We start from the raw sequence: 20,997 nt of genomic DNA on the forward strand, positions 1-20,997 counted from the left end.
CTATAAACATAGCAAAAAGATCTGTAAGTATTAAATAAAAGTGGAATACAACAAAAATAGTCACAGGGATCCCACAATTCCCACTCACAACCTCTTTCTGCTCCTATACAAGAATTTCCTGGCTATACAATATGCATTCTGCACCTTGCTGCACACAGAGCAGCGCTGAAAAACATGCACCATGGTCTGTCTGTGAAAGAAGATGCCCAAGCAGAGTTCGTCTCAAACATCATTAGAGATAGCAAGAACTGAACAAGCCAACATTGCTGTTCTCCATTTTTGTCACTGTTTTCTGTACAGAACAGAACAGTTATGAATAACCCAAGTGTTTTATGGGCTTGTGTGTCCCCAAAGGCATAAAAATAAAACCTTTTTCACATGTAAGTAGAGTGAGGTCTTTACACTTCTTTAACAATAAATAAATAATAATTTGGCTAGGGGGTCAGTTTCTTTTAACAAAAATGTTTGCTTTTTTTTTTTTTGAACAATCATGGTTAAGTGTATGACAAATGCTCTGCTTTCTTAGCTATAGACAGTGACCCATTCAGCCTCAGAGAAGCAGAGAAAAGCACCATTTCAAGGGATGCTGTGAATGCATAAGTGATGGAAAATCAAATCCTGCAGCTCCTACTTCTGGCAAAAATTACGGAGCAGGGGAAGACAGGACCCTGCAGAGCCTATGAAGTTCAAACATTTGCTGAACAGTGACTTCCAAGAAAATCAGAACCCCTTCACAAAAACATCTAAAGGCATTTGCTGCTTATACAAAAAAACCCACAAGTTAAAGCAAAAGTAATATCTGCAATCAGCTGTTCTGGAAACACCACAGCACTGAGTAAGCAGGTGTTTTACTATAAAAAAATACCTTACTCTAATTTCAAATTCACATCTTACAGTAACTTGCCCAAATGTAATTTCAAACCTCTGAGAAAGTTACAGAGTTAGTACTTCAGCTCTATAAAACTTGTCTCATTGAATCAAGCTTCTTTGCTGTAAGCTTTCAAGGTTTTTAATTTTCTGCAGCAATTTCTACACACTGAAGAGTAACCAGTTAAAACCCTGGAAACCATCATTTTCTATTTTAATAGCTGAACTGTCCTGCCTAAATGAGGTTTCTTTCTTCTTGTGAGATCCTTGATGGTACACAAAGAGACTTGATGTTCTTCTGAAATAGCCTATTTAATACCAATGCTCATTCATTTATGGGTTTAAAATCATAATGAACTGTTTGATTAGTTTAAACTACCACAAAGCACAGGTTACAGTATCTCACCTACTAGTTTCTGCAATGTTCTACTACATTTTGGTAAGCTATGGGGTCTCTTGTAGAAACATATACTTTTGGTTTTTTAAACACAGGCTGCAGCAGATCAAGAAAGTACCCTATCACTGTGTTACCTCAGCAGTGAAATACATTTATGGTTAAAAATATGCCCCTTTTCAGTGAGTTCCGCCTTAGCCACTGGGTCTTCTTATACCATCTTTCGTCTAAAGCCTTATACCCTCAAAACTGCACTTCTGCCTAAGAACTTGCAGAACATGATCCAGCTATAACCTTGCATTGTTAAATTACACTTTTCTCACCTCTCAAAAAGACAGACCAAATAATTCCATTATTACCCCTCCTTTAATCCTTTTCAACCTTTCAACCATTTTCCAGTTGTGATGGTGGCATAAGTGGGGCCAACACATTTCATTAAGCTCTGAATTGTGATCTGTATCTTATCTGTCATTTAATGACCAGTAGCAGATAGCAACGCTTAGTTGCCAATAACCTAACAACTTTTCCATGACCCATTACCGTCACCTACTATTTCATAAGGCCATGAAATAGAAAAGTTTGCACATATCCAAAACCTGATGCTGGAGGCAGATCAAACTGGTTTGAGGTACATGCATGGGTATTTCTTACTAAACCCAAACCCCTGCAACAGTAAGAAACTCAAATAATTTCTTTTGGCTTAACAGTAATTATAACAGCTAAAGCAAAATTTCACCTTAGTATAATGACTAATTTCTAACACTTGTTATTAGTTCAGCAAGAGGAAAAATCTTAGGCCTTTGGAATTGCTGGTGAATAAATGAAAGGGGTGATCCCAATATTAATATATTGCCCCCAATATTAATGGGGGCATTATTGGTACCATAATCTATGAAGACATTTTAGAAGGGTTGTAAAGCTGAGCTATAGCAACTGACAGAAAATGTAATTATACAAGCAGCTGCATTCCAAATTTTGCCCGGATTTGCAATTTCCTGCAATTAGAGAGGAATGTATGCATCTCCATCTTACGCATTTTAAGCAAGACATTCACTATCCAAATGCTAGCTCCCAGGCCCACCTATTGTCATTCCAAAACAAAATGACAGGAAAGCCACAGAGAGGCAACAGTACCTATTTATCTAGGAATAGAAGGCCATCTTTTAACTGAGGGAGAAATCATCTGAGGAGAAACTAAAAATATAGTTTTAATACCAGGAACGCACATAGCTGCATCCGACAAGAACAGCTACCATGGTCTGGCAGGGCACTGCTGCTCTGTGCTTCCTTTTATCATACTTTGCATACTGCAAAGCATTTCGTAAGCCTTCAGAACAATATCCATGCTGTTCTCCAATGGAAAGCTTTTAGCTGGTGAGGAAGCACAGTAATGGAAAGTTAGAAGTTAAAGCATTTGAATGAGATAATTTCATAAAGAGGAGCGACCTGATCTTGTCTGAATGGATAACATATTTTTGTTGGTTTTGTTTGGGGTTTTTTTGGTTTTTTGGTTTTTTTAAGATAATCGAATGGGTCTGTATTTTCTCATGTATCTAAATACCACATTGACAGGAGTCAGAAAAGTCAGTTTAGCTTAAGATAAAGGAAAAGAATATAGGATTAAGAAAACAGAAAAAAGAACAACATTAAGATTTTTCAGGGTCTTTACCAGAAAAATGCAAAGTATACCTCCAAATATCAATACGAAACACAAAAGCACACGACTGATAAAAGCACTGCATGTTTGCTGAGCCTACAAATATCTATCACACAGGCAAACCAAAAAGGAAATTAATCCTCTTAGGCCTAAAAGCAACTGAACTCTCTGACTGCTGTGCAGTGAGCCTGTGTGAGCAGACTTGCTTACAGTAAGGACTTCACCCAGCTCTCCTGCTGCGACAGAGCTGCCCTGGATCCTACGGAGACGCGCTGCATCCTTGAAGAGATGCACAAAGAGGCAGTTGCTTCAAGGACAGCCTTTGGGTTGGATTGCTAAAGGACATACCTGAGGCAAACAGCCCAGAACAAAGGCAGCTATGCTGAAAGCCTCATGAGATACATCCCTCTTCCACAAAGCTACAAAAAAGTTTCCTGTTACATGGATACTTTCTGAACTCTCTGTTCCTGAGTTTTTGGCAGGAGTAATTTGCTTTTCCAGTGGTTAACTTTTGAGGAGAATAACTGAATTCAAAACAAAAAGCAAAAGAAAAAAAAAAAGACGGGAGTCAAAAATATGTGATTATTCTATTGCAGCAATTCTGTGGGCAGAACCTGCCAGGGACAAGTCTTAAAATAATAAATAGTCTTCAAAGAAATCAGCAATTTCTGCATCACCTCTGTTCAGCTAAAGAGGATGCCAGCGATGCCAGCACAAAAAGAGCAGACATGAAGCATCACCAAGAGCATACAAGAAGATGGCCAGAATCACTGTGCTCTGGAGCCTGGAACTCATCTAAACCTCTTCAGCTACTTCCCGAGAAGATATGCAAGCCCGCCACCCGGTACGCTCCCGCTGCTCTCAGGAAGGTGGGACAGCTCCAGGCAGGAGCATCAAACTTGCAGATTCTTTACCATCGACTACAAGGAGACACAGTTCAGACTTGTGAAAAGTCCCATATGCCACAATTCTGAATGCGCACCACAGGGAGTAAGAGATAAACATCTATTTCCTTCTCCAAATTATAAATTTTTAGCGTTTTACAGCAATAAAAAAGAATTCCATTCTAACAGCCCGGCTTTTTATAATGCATTTCTTTTTAACTACAGTTTTATCTCTAGACTTCAAAATCCTTGAATTCAATTAGAAGATCACACAAATTAATGTAGTAATAGGCACATACTGAAAATATATGATACGAAAACCAGAATATGTCAGTGTAAGTAATTTAGACGCTTGCAAAAAGGCTGCAGTGCTACTTTGAAAAAGATCCTGACAACTACAAATTACAAAGGAAGGCAACAGACAAGTATTGCTTCGTATAATAAATTGCTCACTTATTTTTCAATTTGTTCTTCCAAACTTTTATCTTGGGCAGCAGAGACAAACACTAATGATATGAGATATCATCTCAGATCTAAGTGACTTCCAGAGGCTTGGAGGGCCCCACTTTGTTTTAAGCAGAGCTTTATCACTGTGCAACATGAAAGTAGCCACTTCAGAAACAGAGTGCTGCTTGTGACTTGCACTTCTCTATATGATCCTGCTTTGGGAGAACAGGATGTGAAATAAATTCAAGCAATGTAGTCCCTATATATACAGCCAAAAAAATGAATGTTTATACAAACCACTCCTAAAATACAGAGATGAGAGCAAGGTATTACCACCTAGTCATACAAATTTTCAGACAAGGGTCTGTCTTATGCAAAAATTACAAGGAAAATGAAAACAAACCAACCAACCAACACCAAAAAACCACAACTTTTAGGGAGCTTCTTCACCCCCAAACCAGTTTGGTTTTCAGTTAGAAAATACTCCCTTGTATCCTCCAGGGGCTTTCCATGACCGCTGCAGAACCTCCACCAGCACCCAGCCCTCCATCTCTTCTCTCTGCTTTTCGGGGAGGCAGGAGCAGTGCATCCAGAGCAGCAAAGGTCACTCCAGCAACCCAGCCTATCCACAACTATGGCATAAGGCAAATGAACTTTAACTCCCAGGTGGAGATTTGTCTACATAAAACATTTTCAGAGTCCCGGTGAAAAAGCAGACATTTTCTAAAGCCACTAGTCTGAAAATGCAGTTTCTTTTATTAGCTCACGGTTTTGATGGTAAGTAGCAGCTGTAGGTGGATGCGAAGCTGCTTGAATGGCCATCGTGACTTTTGCATCAGTCAAAGGCCGAATCCTACAGCTAACCTGCAAAGAGAAATCAAACAGCTCTCACGATTTTGAGAGAGCCGATAAGATGAAGAGTTAAAAGTAGTGAGTTCTGAGCTCAGAAGTGTACTAAAGCTTTATTTAGATGCATTTCTGGCTAGGAAGAAGAGATGTGACAATATTAAATTACAGATTTACTTTTACGTCAGCTCTTCCACAAGCACAAGGGACAAAGACTCAGAAAGGAGCTGGATACTTTTTTCTCTTATGATCAAGTACCCTCAGGGCAGACAACTGAGAGAACAAGGCCAAGGTTTTAAGAAAAAAGGAAACTTAAAGTTAAGCTTTGAATGCATGAATGCAAACAGTCCTTCCGAAAGCACCTCTATCAACTCACCTAAAAACCAAGCAGTACTGCAAAGTAGACAATGCTCGTAACTCCTGCTGGCAGAGGAGGAACCCATCCTGACAGTCTGCCCGGAGCTGTAAAGCAAGGCAGATACCTCCTGGAAGCTACTGTCCCCAAAACCCGTTCTGAAAGGTTCAGTAAAACAGACTAATAATGTTTCAGGTAGAGCTGCTCTAAAATACAGCCACTGGCTATGGTGTTTAATATGGCCTCTGTCAGCCAGAATTAGCTATGTCCTTAAGATACTGCCCTTGTGGAGGACATTTGCTGCAGTGGCTCACCACTTGCAAGAGAGTGTTGAAATCCAGCAACCTTGTGGTCACAGGTACCTCAAATCCCACCCATCAGCCTCCAAGCTTTTCACATTCAAAAGATAAAGGTGGTGCTTGGACCTGCGATCTTATATACCTTGTGCACCTGAGCCCTACAGGCGTTCCTAGTCTTCGTCCATGTTTTATTGTGTTTTAACTGTGAGAACATAAGTACTACACTTATTTCTTAAAAATGCACTAAAACATTTACAGTGGCTACAAAACACATTCTCATTGGAATGGTGGTTTTTTTTTTTTACAGTTTATTGTTAAATAAAGCTCATCTAAAATTTATTGGAGTATAATTCTTCAGCCGCATTTACTACGTTTCATTGCCTTGGTCGGTATCCAGTATCTTGGCAAATAATGCGAGTAAAATATTAACACTGGTTATTGATTATATGTTAACTGATCCTGTCACCTGAGCAAACGTTCTGCATTTTGGCAAAGGAAGGGAAAACAGCATCTTTTGGGAAGCAAGAAAAACTTTCACCCACGCTTACTTCAAAGCCCAGAGTTCTGCACACAAATAGGAGACAGCACTCAAGTTTTTAATGTTTCTCTCTTCCCTAAGGAGCTGGAGTCTTTTAGAATACATAAGCCCCATGAAAAATGTCAGGCTGGGTAATTTATTTTCAGTTACAGTTTTTGTGCATGTTTTAAATCGGTTTGCTGATTTAGCAACTGGTACATAGAGCCTCTCTGTCTCTCACACAGTTCAGCACTCATTCAGCAATCTGCACAGCAAGTTGCATCTGCAAACGAAGAATAAATACTTATCTTCTTCATCTCTTTGTATGCTACAAGCTTAACATTGACTATTCAAGTCTGGCCAACCTGCATAGAGTTCTCAGAAGCAAGCAAGATTCTTTCAAAATTCCCCAGCTCTGCCCATCTGCAGTAACTTTCCACATGCATGCCAGCCTTAAATCAGGCTAACTAGGGGCTTCAGGTCCAACACAAATGTTAGATCCTGCTGTTAAGAGGAGAACCGATGCACAGAGATGGCTTCTTTCCTCCTTCCAACACAAGCGAGAGCACACTGCCCTCCAAGAACAATCACTTGGATCTCCACCACAGTCTCCACGGGCACTTACCAGAAGCAAGCAGCCTCAGATCTCCTGCTAGGAATATTGACAAATAAACCAATGCAAGAAAATACATGAGCAAAAAGTGAATACAGACATTGGGATCTTACCTCCTACCGTTTACAGCAGATCCATGCTTTCTAATAACCTAAATCTGCTAATACCATGGCAATTTCATCAGCAGCAAATTTAATCCTACATTTAACTAAGTAAGAACTACACATAAAAGCCATTAGCCTTGTCCCTCCTTGCCATCCTCCTGTCCATGTCCTCCATTGCTCCCTTTGATGGATGTTTCTGTTGATCTCTCTGGGTTTCCTCCCCCTACCCAGGCATCTGGGCCCAGCCAACCATGCATTTCCAAAAGCTGCTCTTGTGGCCTCGCTAGTTCTTCAATCTCTTTTTGCAAGAAGAGCTCCACTGACAGCTGCTCAGTACTCCAGATGGAGGTTTGCAAAAACAAAGTGGAACACAGAAGCACTCTGGGACCGAGGAAGGGGCAGGGGAAGGGAATGTGCTGACTGAGGAAATACTCTGGCACTGAACCATTCCCTACCACTCCTCCACTTCCTGCACCCCAGACAGCCTGGGTAATTAACTACTCGCTACACTAACATTTCATATTAGCAGAATATGAACTAGAGAATATGAACCAGAGAACTAGAATAAACAGCAGAAATAGCAAAGATGCAATGTGAACAGTTTGCTTTAAAAAAAAAAGAGCTTTTGACAAGCCTTCAGAGAGTTCTCCAGCGAGAATTCAGCTGTCCCTTTGCCACAAGTCCCAGGTTTAAGGCAGCAGAAACCCAAGCCAGCCCTGCACTGGTGGAAAAGGGAATGCGGCACACCAGGAGCCAGTCCAATCCTCCCTGTCGCCCCTCGCCATTCACATGGCGGAGAAAATAACGAACCTTTATATTTCCCCCACCCACATAGACGCACTGCACGTGCCTTTATTTTCATGCAGGTTAGTCGCACACACAGCACAGCCACCAAGCACTGGCAGTGGCTAGTAGAGTACCCACAGCTCCTCATCCCCCCCTCCAATTCACTACAAGGCTTACAGAAAAACTTTGGAAGTGCACTTGTTTTGAGTAGATAAAATTCAACTCAATCTCGGTAAGAAAAACAAAAAACCCCAAGCAAAACCAGAAGTATGTAGGACTATGTTTCAGCATAGCCTCTGGAGCTGCTTCCCTACTTCAGATAGCGAAGCCTTAAATCAAAGTGCATCAAAAACCATTCAGTCTTTTATAAATGTAAGATCCTTAAAAAAAAATTTCTTTTTAATAGAATTTACAAGGTCTCCAGCAGTGTGCTGTCATGAGCTGGCGGTGGCAAAAAGTTTCAGTGAATCACAGGACTCTTGGGATGGAGCGAAAGCCTCTCTGCGTTTCAGCCCCTGCCATCCCCACTTGATGGAGTGTCCCAGGTCATACGGACCCCCCCGGCACCTCCCCTCTCCCCAGCAACGCAAACAAAACATCCCTCTCCCATGCAGCTTCTCCCCAACACTCTATGAATCCAAAGGGTATTTCTTCCGAAACGGGCAGCCCTGCATCCTCCCATCCCTATCAAGGCTGCAGGTGCAACAGTTTGGGAAGGTAAGGGGTTACTGAATTGGAGGTGACCGATCAGGAGAAAAATACAGAACCTCCCCTCTCCCCAGCAACGCAAACAAAACATCCCTCTCCCATGCAGCTTCTCCCCAACACTCTATGAATCCAAAGGGTATTTCTTCCGAAACGGGCAGCCCTGCATCCTCCCATCCCTATCAAGGCTGCAGGTGCAACAGTTTGGGAAGGTAAGGGGTTACTGAATTGGAGGTGACCGATCAGGAGAAAAATACAGAAACAAAGACAAAATGCAGGTTTCAGTGTGCTTCATTAAGGAAGACTGACACAGGCCAGGGGTTACAGCCTCTTAAGTCTCAACTCTGGGTACTCAGGCACAGTGTGAGTCAAGCAGGCAAGTACAGCCACCAGTATTTCTGGAGAGGACTCTGGTGTGGAGGGAGCATGTTCAAGCTCAGATTAATGGGTCTAAGTCTTTCCAGGCCACACTTCAGAGGCATATGCATGAGCAAGTTCCATCCCATCATATTGCCATCTCAAAGGAGTCTGGCTTGCTTTTAACTGCTAGTGAACACAGAGGATCCCAAGATACAATATCCCAAGTTTCAACAAAAGCTCAGTATGGTGTGAGCATTTATGTGGTTGGAACTGAAATGATCACCATTTGGAGTCAAATACTCTGCATTCCAGCTTGTGGATGCCGAATGTTTAACACAGACTGAAATCAAATCCCCCTCTCAAACAGAGGAGTAGATAACATGAAATATTCAGAAAGGAAAAAGCAAACAAACAAGTTCTCTTCTGGAATTAGGAGATTTCATCTTTTACAGTTAAGTTTGTTTCTAAGAAGAGAAACATTTTTAAAGCTTAACCATTTCACTCAACTTTTTGATCATTTACAAATCCCCAAAATGTCACCAAAGAAATGACGATTATTTGCCCAGTACTGCATGGAAAAGAACAAAGCTAACGATAAGAAAGCCCCGTATTCAGATCACACCTCTGTCATATGCCTTTTCTCCTCCAAGATACTGAACACATTGCTGCCTAGAGATGGGTATCAGTTAAATCTCATATTAATCAGGGTTTCACAAATCGCCCAAATCTCATGGCAACATTCAGATGTCTTCTAGTGAATGTCCCTGAAAGGGGAAATGGTTTCAGGGTCATTCCAAGCACATAACCAAAGAAAGAACTGGGGGCAGGCAGAAACAAACAAAAGAAAATAAGGAAACAAACAAAGAATGAAACAAAAGAAAATAAGGAAAATAAATTCCGTAATTTTAAAAGATTTAAGATCAATAGTTTTAACTACCAGAATCACAGCATGCAAATGATCAAACTTGCAGCAAATAGACATATTGCCGCTAAAACCAGATCCTGAGTAATAAGCAGCTGTGTTTCGTGGTGCAAACCAGACACTGTGGTGTAGCGATGACTTTAACACACCTGAAATACCTCTACATAGTACAAAATACATAAAACAATCAATCACAGGCTTGCATAAGTGAAGGAGACTTCAACAGGTTTTCAAGCCCAATCCACAGTCTTAGAGCAGGTCCAAGTCCTCTTCAGCCATCCCTGACAGGTATTTGCATAACCTGGTTTGTGCGTGGTCCAAGAACGGAGACTTCACAGCTCACCAGACAAACTACTCCAATGTTTCTCTGCCCTGGGCATTAGGAATTTTTTTCTTTAGTATCTAATTAGAATCTCTGTGTTGCGATTTACACACATTGTTGTCCCATTCACTGAGATCATGGGGAAAAAATAAAAATAAAAATCTTTCCTCCACAGAAAAATTGTTCATATTCAAAGAATCATATACCTCACCTTAGTATTTCCTTTTTTAACATAAAGGCCTTCAAAGATCTTACGTTCCAGACTTAGGATGATTTTCATTTTTCTCTTCTGGACTCTCCCTAATTTCTCTCCTGAATTGTGATGCTCAAAACTGGATGTAAAGAAAAAGCAACTGTACCTTGTATCAAAGCTCCACCTAACCTAGCACTGTCCCAATAGTCTTCAATAGCAAATAGCTAGGGAATAAGTTTAGGACTAGACAAGTATGGAACAATACCTCACTTGAAAATACAACTTCCTAAACTCCAGTAGTTTGCGGCTGAAGGACTTTCCTGACCAGAGAATACTTTCCATATTTCTTGCTTAACAATGATTTTTTCCTTCATTAATTTGTCCGGTAATTCCCTCTAGGTTCACCCATCGTGAGAAACAAGGAGCATCAGAAGAACAGTAAAAAATATTTGCTCCTGCTCCAGTGCAATACCCCTCTTCATTCTCTCCTCTTCTAGTGCAAGGAGCCCTAACCTAGGTAAATTTCCCTTGCAGAGAAACACTTTCACAACTTGGATCATCGTCGCTTCCCCTACCTGTGCTTTTCAGCTCAACCACATCTTTTTTTTGAGTTAGGACTGGAACGAGAACTGCACACAGCATTCCAGGAACATTTTGAGTTTTGCTTTCTTCTGCTTTCCTAGCAATCTTAGGATTTTCGACCACTGATATTGCCACAGAACTATCGTTATAAACCTGAGAGCTCATTCTCGTGACAGAAAAAACACATGTAAAATTATGATTCTCCCTTCAGATGCGTTGTGTTAGATTTATCTCCATCCAATTTTACCTGACATTTTACCACTTCACTACTCAGTACAAGGGCCCTGAACAACCCTTCGCTGTTGTCCTTCGCATGTACTCTCAGGGATTTAGTCTCATCTCAACCTGGGCACCTCGCTACCCGCCTCCTTTCCCAGCGCAGTTATACACAGGCGGAGCAGCAGGGGCCCGTGCGGCTCCACTGGTGACCGCCTCCGCAAGCCCATCGCAGCCCCCTCCGCTCCGCTTCCTGCTCTGCTCTTTGCGCAAGGGTAAGAGGAAAGACAGCCATGCGGGCAGTTTATTTTTGTTGAGAATCTTTTCAGGGACTTTATCAAATGCCATTTGTAAATGCAATTAAACAACGTCAATCCAACCTCCCTTGCCCACACGCTCACTGGTCCCTTCAAAGAGCTCCAACAGATTTTAGATTCATGATTCCTCTCTGCAAAAACTGTGCTGTCTCTTCCCCAGTATATCACGTTTCATCATGTGCCCTCAATTCTTTTCTTCAGAACAGTTTCTACTCAGTTGCCTGGCACAGACATCAGGCCTACTGGTAACAACAGACATAATTACTCTGTGGATTATCACATTTTTCGTGAAGTACAAGGTAATGGGCACAAGAGCTATAATAAACTGTACTGTCCCTCAGCCGGGGATGCTTGTGAGGGCCAAGATAATTTCCAGATGTCTGAGTATCACAAGATACAAAGTTAGAGATAATGACCACTTTAGCTACCGCTATATCGTCTCTTTGTTTGACTAAAAAAAAAAATATAGAAGGAAAGATTTGATAAGCTTATTTCTCCAGAGAAAAGACTGAAGGGGGCAGAAACATACAATTGATAGAGGAGCCTGCATTCAGCAAGCATCCTGACTGTGTGGAAAAAAGACAGACTACAGGCAGAAAGCATCACACAAGCAGCAACACTATTCAAAGGAAGGGTTGATATAAACAGGATTGATGGAGAGTCATCTGACCCCCAGTATTCCAAAAAATGCTGTCGTGTAGCATTACAAACAGTTCTGTTCCAAGGCATGTAGAGAGGAGGCACTTGTGATAAACCACCCTTTTAACAATACACTTTTAACAAATGGAGATGCACTCCATTTGTTTCCCACAGTCATAAACTCACATGACATTCACGGAGTCTCAGAAACACTGGAACTTGATCAACCGTCATTCAAATCCAATTTGAATATTTCAAAGTACAATGACGAATTCATCAGTTAATCTTTTTGGACTTCATTTCCAAATTTAAGCATAAAAATACTTCAGTGTGATTATTATATAATATTTAACATAAAAAACCAGGAAAAAAAAGGAGAGTTTATGAGCTTTGGAAGAAGAGGCAGGCAACTCAGGAGGACTACAAAGATGCCGTGAGGTTATGCAGGGAGAAAAGTAGAAGGGCCAAAGCCCAGCTAGAACTTAATCTGGCTACTGCTGTAAAAGACAATTAAAAATGTTTCTATAAATACATTAGCAACAAAAGGAGGGCTAAGGAGAATCTCCATCCTTTATTGGATGTGGGGGGAAACATAGTGACAAAGGATGAGGAAAAATGCCTTTCCTCAGTCTTTACCATCTAATGCTTTACCGCCTAAGTCCTTAATGCCTAAGGCATTAAGGCGGTACTTAATGCCTTTTTTGCCTCAGTATTTAATAGTAAGACCAGTTACTATTATATATTGTATATATATTGTTATATATAAGAGGAGTCAGAGCATATCTTGCTTTGAAAATCATGCATTGGAAATTTTATTTTTAGAATTCAAGGTCTGAGTTGTCCTGCAACAGTCACGTCTGTTTTGCCATAAGATCAACCAAATCTGATGATGCTAGAGACCTGCCTAGTCCATCAATGACAGTGATCGACGGCAAGTGCCTAGAGAAGACTGTAAGACAAAGGCAAATATATGGAGATACTTCCTCAGAATATTCCCTCAGCCTGCAATGATTTGTACTCCTGCAACTGCTTAAAGCTTGTAATTCATATCTGTATATTTAATAGTCTTTGATGGATTTCTGCTTCCAAGGATTTCTGCTTCCAAGAATGTGTCTAACAGATTTTGAATCCATGTACACTGCTTATATCCACAGTGCCCTGTGGGAAGATGCTCCATACTCTCTGTGAAGCAGCAGCTCCTTGTGCCTGTCTCTATCCAACTGATCCTAACTAGTTCCTTATCTTCACAGTGGAAGAGAGAGTGATCAGCTCTCCACACACTTTTTCCATGCCAGACCTTTTTGAACTCTCGGGCAAATACCTCTTGATCTGACAATCTGCCACTTTTCATTTTATAAGCTGAGCTATAACCCTGTCTACCAACACTTACAATCAAAAAAAAAAAAAAATGACACACAAACACAACGACACACAAACACAACGACACACAAACACAACGACACACAAACACAAAAAACTCTCTCCTTAGTTGACACAGACACAGAACAGTGATACAGCATTTTTGTTACTGCTCTATGTGTCCCAACTGTTTCTTTCACTTTTTCTCTATCCACAGATTTCATAGATTCTCTGGTATACTTCTTTCCTCTTCATGCCTGAAAAAAATTACTAGCTTTTATGCCTGCATCTTCATCATATCTTCTCCTTGTGCCAGCATATTAACATTCAGATTCACCTTCTACATTTACATTAACAGCTCCTTTATTTATGCCCCACCGCCCCCTCTGGGTACTTCCCAGTGTCTCCCCATCCCTATGTCAGTGCATACCATGTACACTTCCTTCGTATCACCAGCTCTCCTCCACAGCCAGCCTCCCACAGCCAGTCTGTTCTTTCACCAAATCTTGTGCTTAGTCCCTTCTCTCACTTCACAGGTTTCAAATCCTTCTTATTCCTTCCCTCATCAGACATTTCAAAGACTAGTAACTCAGTGAAAGATGACAAGCTCTGGCCTCTCCCACCCTCCTTTCCCTGCAAATACCTATCTTTATTTTTCTCACTATAACCATTACTGATTCTTTCAACCCGCTGCCTCTATCCCCTCTGGGGACTGCCATGATTTCCTCCTCTTCTTTTCTCTCCTCTGTAACCCCTATCCTTTGATGCCTTCCCTTTCAAAAGAACACTTGTTTTCTTTCAGCATGCTGCCTCTCCGGGACAGATGCCTACTTTGTGTTTGAAAGAGCACCTGGCATGCTGTGGGCATAAACAGACAAGTAGCTGTAGATCTGACATTGAGATTGCAGCAAGGTTGACACAGAGCAGCAACTGGGAGGCTGCCTTAGGATGGGCCGTGGCAAGACAGCTGAAAAATAAAGGATCTTAAAAGTCACTAATGATCAATAATGCCACCCAAAACCTTACCTTCTCACACCACGCAGCCTTTCGGTGAGTTACAAGCTCATGCAGTTGGTCACGGAGAGTCATTAGGTCTCTGGATAATCTGTCAATTTGCCCAGTCAGACTGTCAGCCCAGGGGCAGCATGAGGTCGCCTTTGGCAGCCCACTTTTCTCCACATGAGTGTCCTGGGACTCGCAGATGTTTCCTTCTTCAGCCATATTATCTAACACAGTTTCCTAAAGGAAAAACAATACAAGTTACTTTCCAGCAGGAGCTAAAATGGTTTCCCCCGTCACATCTTCCTGGTAATTCATAACTAGGAATTCACTGCCATCTCAGTATACAGTTGCTCCACAATTTCAGAGTTATTTTAAGAGATAACCTCTTCTGTTCACTATAACATATTTATAAGTTAACAGAAAACTTACATTGTTAACCTAGCTTATTTTAGAAAGCACTGCATACTGTGAGCTACTCTCCACTGCACTAAAGCATAAAGTAACACTCATGGGACAGAGATCACCAGTACTGCTGAAGCTCTAGATAGGCGCCTTCCCCTCAAGCTCTGAGGTTGGATGCACTTCCATGGCTTTTTGTAACCAAGTGATGACCAGGATGGAGATACATGCTTACACTGTTCAGGAGAGCGCCATCTGCTATATGGCACAATAAGTTGTAACACCCACGGATCAGTTGTGCCCCTGTAAAACTCTACAAGTTGAGGAACCCCAAGAGATCCCCGCTCCAGGCTAGTTCAGGAGCTCTGTCAGCTCTGCTTGACCATGACCACCTAGCTGGTTCTACAATTAAGTCTGCCTTCAGAGATAGCAACCATTATTTGAAATACTCAAAAAAACACCAAATAATTTCAGAGTCATTGAAATGCATGTACCTATACACCGTGGTGCACGGATTACGTAGAAACACACAGTTTTCAAGCCAGGGTAGCAGAGCATAACTAAAGGACCCAAGCCTCCTCACTCGAAGAGTATTAAATATTTATTTCCATATTGTTATCAAGAAGACATTAAATAGGAGAGGTTACAATCTCTTTTAAGGACATAATTTGCATTCAAAATTATCTTTAGAAATTGGAGAAGTAATATGAAATCAGTGAGAAGAAATTCAGCAGTTGAGCAGCATGATCTACACATGGCAAGGGAAAACCAAATGCATAATTACTGGCTCAGCAGCAACACTGCTGGAAGAGATGTCAGAAAACCAGAAGTCACCAATGTCATACTGTTAAAGTCAAGTACCATTTTAGAAAGTATAAACACAAGTCTCTGTGATAGAAGAGCGCTGACTGTAACACTGACGAAGGGGTGAGGCACCTGAAGTTAAAACACAGATAAATGGGAAGGAAAGTCCCATATGAGAGTAGCAACAACCATCAGAAGTTTGAAGGAATGGCCTACAAGGAGACATTAAGAGAACCAATTTTGTTTAGCCTAGCAATAGGGACTGGGAAGGCAGTGACACGCTAACAGCCTTCACTTATACAAAAGATTGCTATAAAGAGGATGGGAATTTCCGCTCCCCCCCACCCCGCATTTCTCTCTCTTTTCTGCAGGTAGGTTAAAAACTCTGGCTTAATTCACTGCAAGAGATCTTTAGGCTTATACAAGAAAAAACATTGTAAGATAGCTGAGAATGGCAAAAGACATCCTACAAAACCTCCTTTCTCAGCAAGCATCAGCATTGCAAATTGGCACAAAGCAGCGCTGAGGCCAGCAGCTCATGCTGACCAAAGGCCCAACTCATGACAACGCAGACATGTTCTGGGCACCAACAGGCTAACAAACTGCATGGAAATAAAACAAAGCCTTTCTGGTTTTGTTGGGGTTTTGTTGTTTGTTCGTTTGTTTTTAATTTGAAATTCATTAAATGAATTTTAAAGTAACATTACTGCAGTCACGGCAGTTGCTTAGTTATGCCATGCTCTGTCATGCTCCTGCCCACAACCCTCAGGAAGACCTGGCAGTAGCTATGCAAGAATCATCCCATCCATCAGATCAGCAATGCAAAACACAGGTTAAGTGGAAAGAGAAAACTACTGTATCCTCAAAGCACATCTCATTCCCTATACATCCTACAGCATCCAGGAACAACCACCATCATTAGCAAAACAAAAGAAAAAGGCAAATGCGCCATCCAGCCTGTTGAATAATTTAAAAAGATATGCTGGTCAGGTTTTTTGCAAGTATTTATTTAGGACTTAACTCCAGGAAGCCTACTAACACTCACAATACTCCTCACACCATTCAACATGTCAGAGGCAAAGGTTTTGGTAGATACACTGAAATGCTATAACACTTGCAGTTACATTTTGCCTATTTGGAGCCAGGCTTCTGCTAGTGTTGATGTTTTCCGAACAACTATAAGATGGTAGACATGTAAAGCAAAAACCATTATATAACTAATGGAAATTTGAATGGCTCTGCATTGGAAGTACTCTTCAAAACAGGTGAGGTAATTTTACACTCCTTTGCCTTGCTTTTAGTGTAGAACAAGGCATATGGGCAATTAACAATCAGCTCGCTGATTCTCAAAATTTTGTAAACTCATATGGCTAATGTGGTGCTCTAAAGAATTATTTTCAGCAAGTGTGAATGGGCAAAAGTTGTAGAGAGAAGTGAGATGGATGGTACTGTTTACACTCACTTGAGAAATCGTAAGATGCACAAAGAAAGGCTTATTGATTTTCTTATGATCATTCAACACAGTTCAAGGGGAAATCGGCAATTTCAACACATTATTTGGCTGGGAAAAATGAAGTAGTTTTCAATATCAGCTGCTTGCAAATTTAGTTGTTCTCGAGTCTGCAATAAAGCTTAGAGGCCCTCTTCTGAAAAGCCATTTAATTTTAACAAAATGTACGATTGCTACATTTAAAAAACATTAAAGAGATGAAGATCAGACATTTTCATTTGTGTTAACTGTATGAAATTCTGCCACTCTGCCCTGCAATTCCTCAGCTTAGCTGGATGAGTCTTACTCAAGAAAAAGAGGGATGAAGGAGAACTAAGAAAACACTCCTTACTTTACCAAAGGCTTTTTTCCCTTCTTCTCAAGTGCTGTTGAACAGTTGGTTTGCAGCATTTATTTTTGTGGGAAGGGGCCTTCGAAAGTGGTAAGCTATTTGTTAGAGTCAAGAAAGCTGCACCCTTTGAAATTAGTTTGATTCATTACCATCCACTGCCAATAAACTGGTTCCAGTTGCTTCCACTCCAGAAAGGCTTCCAGTTGCATGGTTTCAGACTCCAGAAGCTGCAACAGCTAGAGGAAAGGAGACAAAGGAAAGAAAATCAGGTAACACTGGTCACTTGTGAACTAAATGAAATGTGTGTTTGGTCTAAATTACAAAAAGAGTGTCGGTAGTATACGGGACAACACTGGGTTACTTTACAAGAACATTGTAAAACCAGCTGTGGAAACATGATGTGAAACACTTTTCCAAGCATCACTGATTTATTCCTCACCCCAAATGTACAAACACCCTCAGCTTTTACATACATAAATGTGAGTTTCCATATTGTTTTGAGGGATCAAAGAGCCATAATTCTGATATATTAAGGCCTAGATGCATGACCGTCTTCAAATCTTCTATGCTTCTTGACTACCAAAATGAGCTATGTGTCTCCAAGAGTATTTTTTTCATCTATCCATTCACTCACATTTATCAAGGCTATAAGGTCTAAACACCGTCTTCTCTTCCAGGCCACGTAAGCCTTCTCTTAGCTAAAACTTACACAGTTGGTCTTTGACTGGGTCTTCTCATATTCAATAGTAATGACCCCAACTGCAATATACAGGTACCTCTACTAGGCCAATGTATCTCCTTCCCATGCCGCTCCCACATCTGCAGAAAACTCAGAACTCCAGTATCTCCAGTCCTCTCTGCCTCCTCCCCCAAAACCTTTCATTCCTTATTCAGATCACTCAAACTGAGATGATCTCTGATGCTCCAAAATAGCATGGAAGAACTCCCTCTAAAAATGTTACATATCTTATAAATTGTGTGATCTGCTGCATGAGGAATCTCTCCCTTTACCTGAGAGCACTTGTAAGGAGAGAGGTTGTGTTCTAGCTGTACGAATTATAAATTTTTCATAAATATATACATAACACAAATGTATGCACACACATGTATGGAGAAAGAGACATTCCAAGACTAAATATTTATATATCAGTAGAACAAAAGTTCTTGGAAAGAATGATAGATTGACAAATGAGGTATAAATCAGAGCTTACCAGCTTTAACAATTTCAGTACTGGCCATATGTTTGAAATGAACAATTTTAACACCAATCTGACACCAAAGGCAACTTTTTAAGATGACACACAAACAGTATACAGTCTCGAAGAGACAACTGTCTTCTGCTAGCTTTGTTGGGTTTAGTTACTTACTACACGACATATAATTTAAGTAACTGCAAAGCATGAGTCAACTTTGCAATTTTATTCTGCAGATAAAACTTGAAGATAAAGAAAGGAACGCACTTTGCAAGAGTAACTGCTGGAAATTATGAGCAGTTTGCTGTAAAACACTGCTGGATCCAAAATACAATTATTACACATTTGTTCGCACAATTGACACTTGGCATTACGCTGAATGACTCTACTAGTTTCAAGCTCAGCTGGTATATGAAAGGTGGCAGAATGGGTTTCTGTCTCCTTTTTTCTCTTCTCCTTTTTTTCATAGGTATGTCTACAGCACAAACGGCTTACATTATGGGATCTGATGCTGGCAATAAAACCCAGCCAAAAAGTTGATTAAATATTCAGGCAACAGCTAAGTTACTTGATTTTAAAGTACCTTTGTACTGTGGTCATGAGCTGTGTGTGATTGCAGCAAGAACATGTCTTGTGACAGCTAAAGAGGGCTGAAGGTTGGAATGGGGAGCTTTTTATTTTAAGCCTTCAAAAAAAAAAAACTTAATAAAAACATAGTCGTCATCTTTAGTTTTAGTCTTACTAGAGGAGCTCCTGAATGTTAAAAAAGCCACATGCCACTTGCTTTCGCACTACAACTGAAAGGATATGGTTCTGAAACTTCACCAAACCTGTAAATGATCTGTTGGAGTTAACGGAGCTTAACAACAATCAAAGCTTTCTAAGCAGTCTCCTAACCTCAAGCCTTTCAGGATCTTTTGCATTTTGGGGTTTTTTTGTTGCCTTTATAGTTTGTTTTTTTTTTTAAACTGCTCCATTAGTTATGCAAAACTTGAACAGCTCATTTGAAAGCATCCATCTGACTCACCTGCTTAAGGCATTCTCACCTTTCACTAAGTTATTACCACCCTTGGAAATACCAGGCCAGCAACTGTGTGCTAGATTGTTTCAGCCATAAATCAGTTACAGGATGACTACACTGCTCATCCTAGGAGGGCACTTTTCAACCTAGCTAGAATGCGCCGTGACAGCGTTAGGCAGCCTGCAATAGCCAACATTTGAGTTTCTGCCCCAAGGGACTGAAGGCACTGCTCCTGGATGCCAATATCCTCTGCCATCCTTTATATGGGCCTTGCAAGACTCTGATGTTATTGCAGCATGGAGAATAAAGCAGAACACAATAAAAACTAATGTACTACAAATATCCTTGAGATACCTTAGCAAAAAACATAAAAACAAATAAACGTTCAAGGCGGGGACGGGACAAGGGATTGTACGTCTGCATGCCATGAATTTGGTCACAAGGGCAGACTCCACATGACCCAGGGGTGATAGGCTTTCACTCAGACATACCTGCACTCAGCAAATAAACATCTCTATCAGCCAGCTTCTTTCCCCCAACCTCATCCTTTACTCAAGCTTCTCATGAATATTTTTGTTCTTTAACTAAACTATGCATTTTGTAACTTTGAGGTCAATGGCATGCATTTTCTTAGGCCACTCATCACACTCATGCCACATCTGGTATTTCAGCTGTATTTGCAATTGAGGAAACAAAAGCCCAAATTATCCCTCTGCATTTTCTCCAAATACAGTACCTTTTCGTATTCATTTAGCACCAACAACAGTTCACAAAAAGATGCTTTTACATGCGATGAGCAGTTCCACTTCTGCTGCTACATAAGCCTCTCAAAATGCAAGACAAATTCACAAGCTGCAACTAAAGCTGCCTGCTCATTTTCATTGACCTAAGGACCCAGATGTTGTCAAGCCTCCTAATGAAATTTAAAGACTAACATCTGCAGAAGAGCATTAATTTTGTCTCATGAACAAAGTGAAGCAGCAAGTCTAAATGTGCCTCACGTGGTTATCTAAATGATGCTTAGGGATAACGTATGAAAATTGTCTTTCCCTCCACACAAAATTAAGACAATGAAATCCATTTCCTTCATTCTTCTGGAGGAAGTTATTGCTCTAAAACACTTACACTGAGAGAAAAAGTAATGACAAATTCAAATAGCTAATCTCTGTGGAGAAATAATTCCATAATGAATGCTGAGAGCAAACACTTTGCAGTAACAACTTCTCTAAACCATTGTAAAGAAACCATCACTGGTGCAAACCACTTGCAAGCAACAGCTTTGCTATAGAGGCTAAACTGTGCTTAACTGAGCTGGCTCAGAGCAGGCTGCCAGGAAAGCTCAGAGTGATGCAG

General features: G+C 40.8%; 1 protein-coding gene across 1 annotated transcript in view; it reads right to left on the reverse strand.

Annotated features, from left to right (window-relative positions):
* The window catches only part of LOC104077458 (chromosome unknown open reading frame, human C14orf80), a gene marked incomplete at its 5' end in the record, with an annotated part of 72,732 nt that overhangs the window by 7,209 nt on the left and 44,526 nt on the right, over window positions 1-20,997 (reverse strand). The window contains 2 exons of the mRNA XM_009578708.1: window positions 14,411-14,623; window positions 17,580-17,666. Of these exons, the coding sequence (XP_009577003.1) occupies window positions 14,411-14,623; window positions 17,580-17,666 (300 nt within the window). The remainder of the gene's footprint in view (window positions 1-14,410; window positions 14,624-17,579; window positions 17,667-20,997) is intronic.

The sequence above is a fragment of the Fulmarus glacialis genome, unplaced genomic scaffold (assembly GCF_000690835.1).
Source record: "Fulmarus glacialis isolate BGI_N327 unplaced genomic scaffold, ASM69083v1 scaffold6975, whole genome shotgun sequence".
Lineage (NCBI taxonomy): Eukaryota > Metazoa > Chordata > Aves > Procellariiformes > Procellariidae > Fulmarus > Fulmarus glacialis.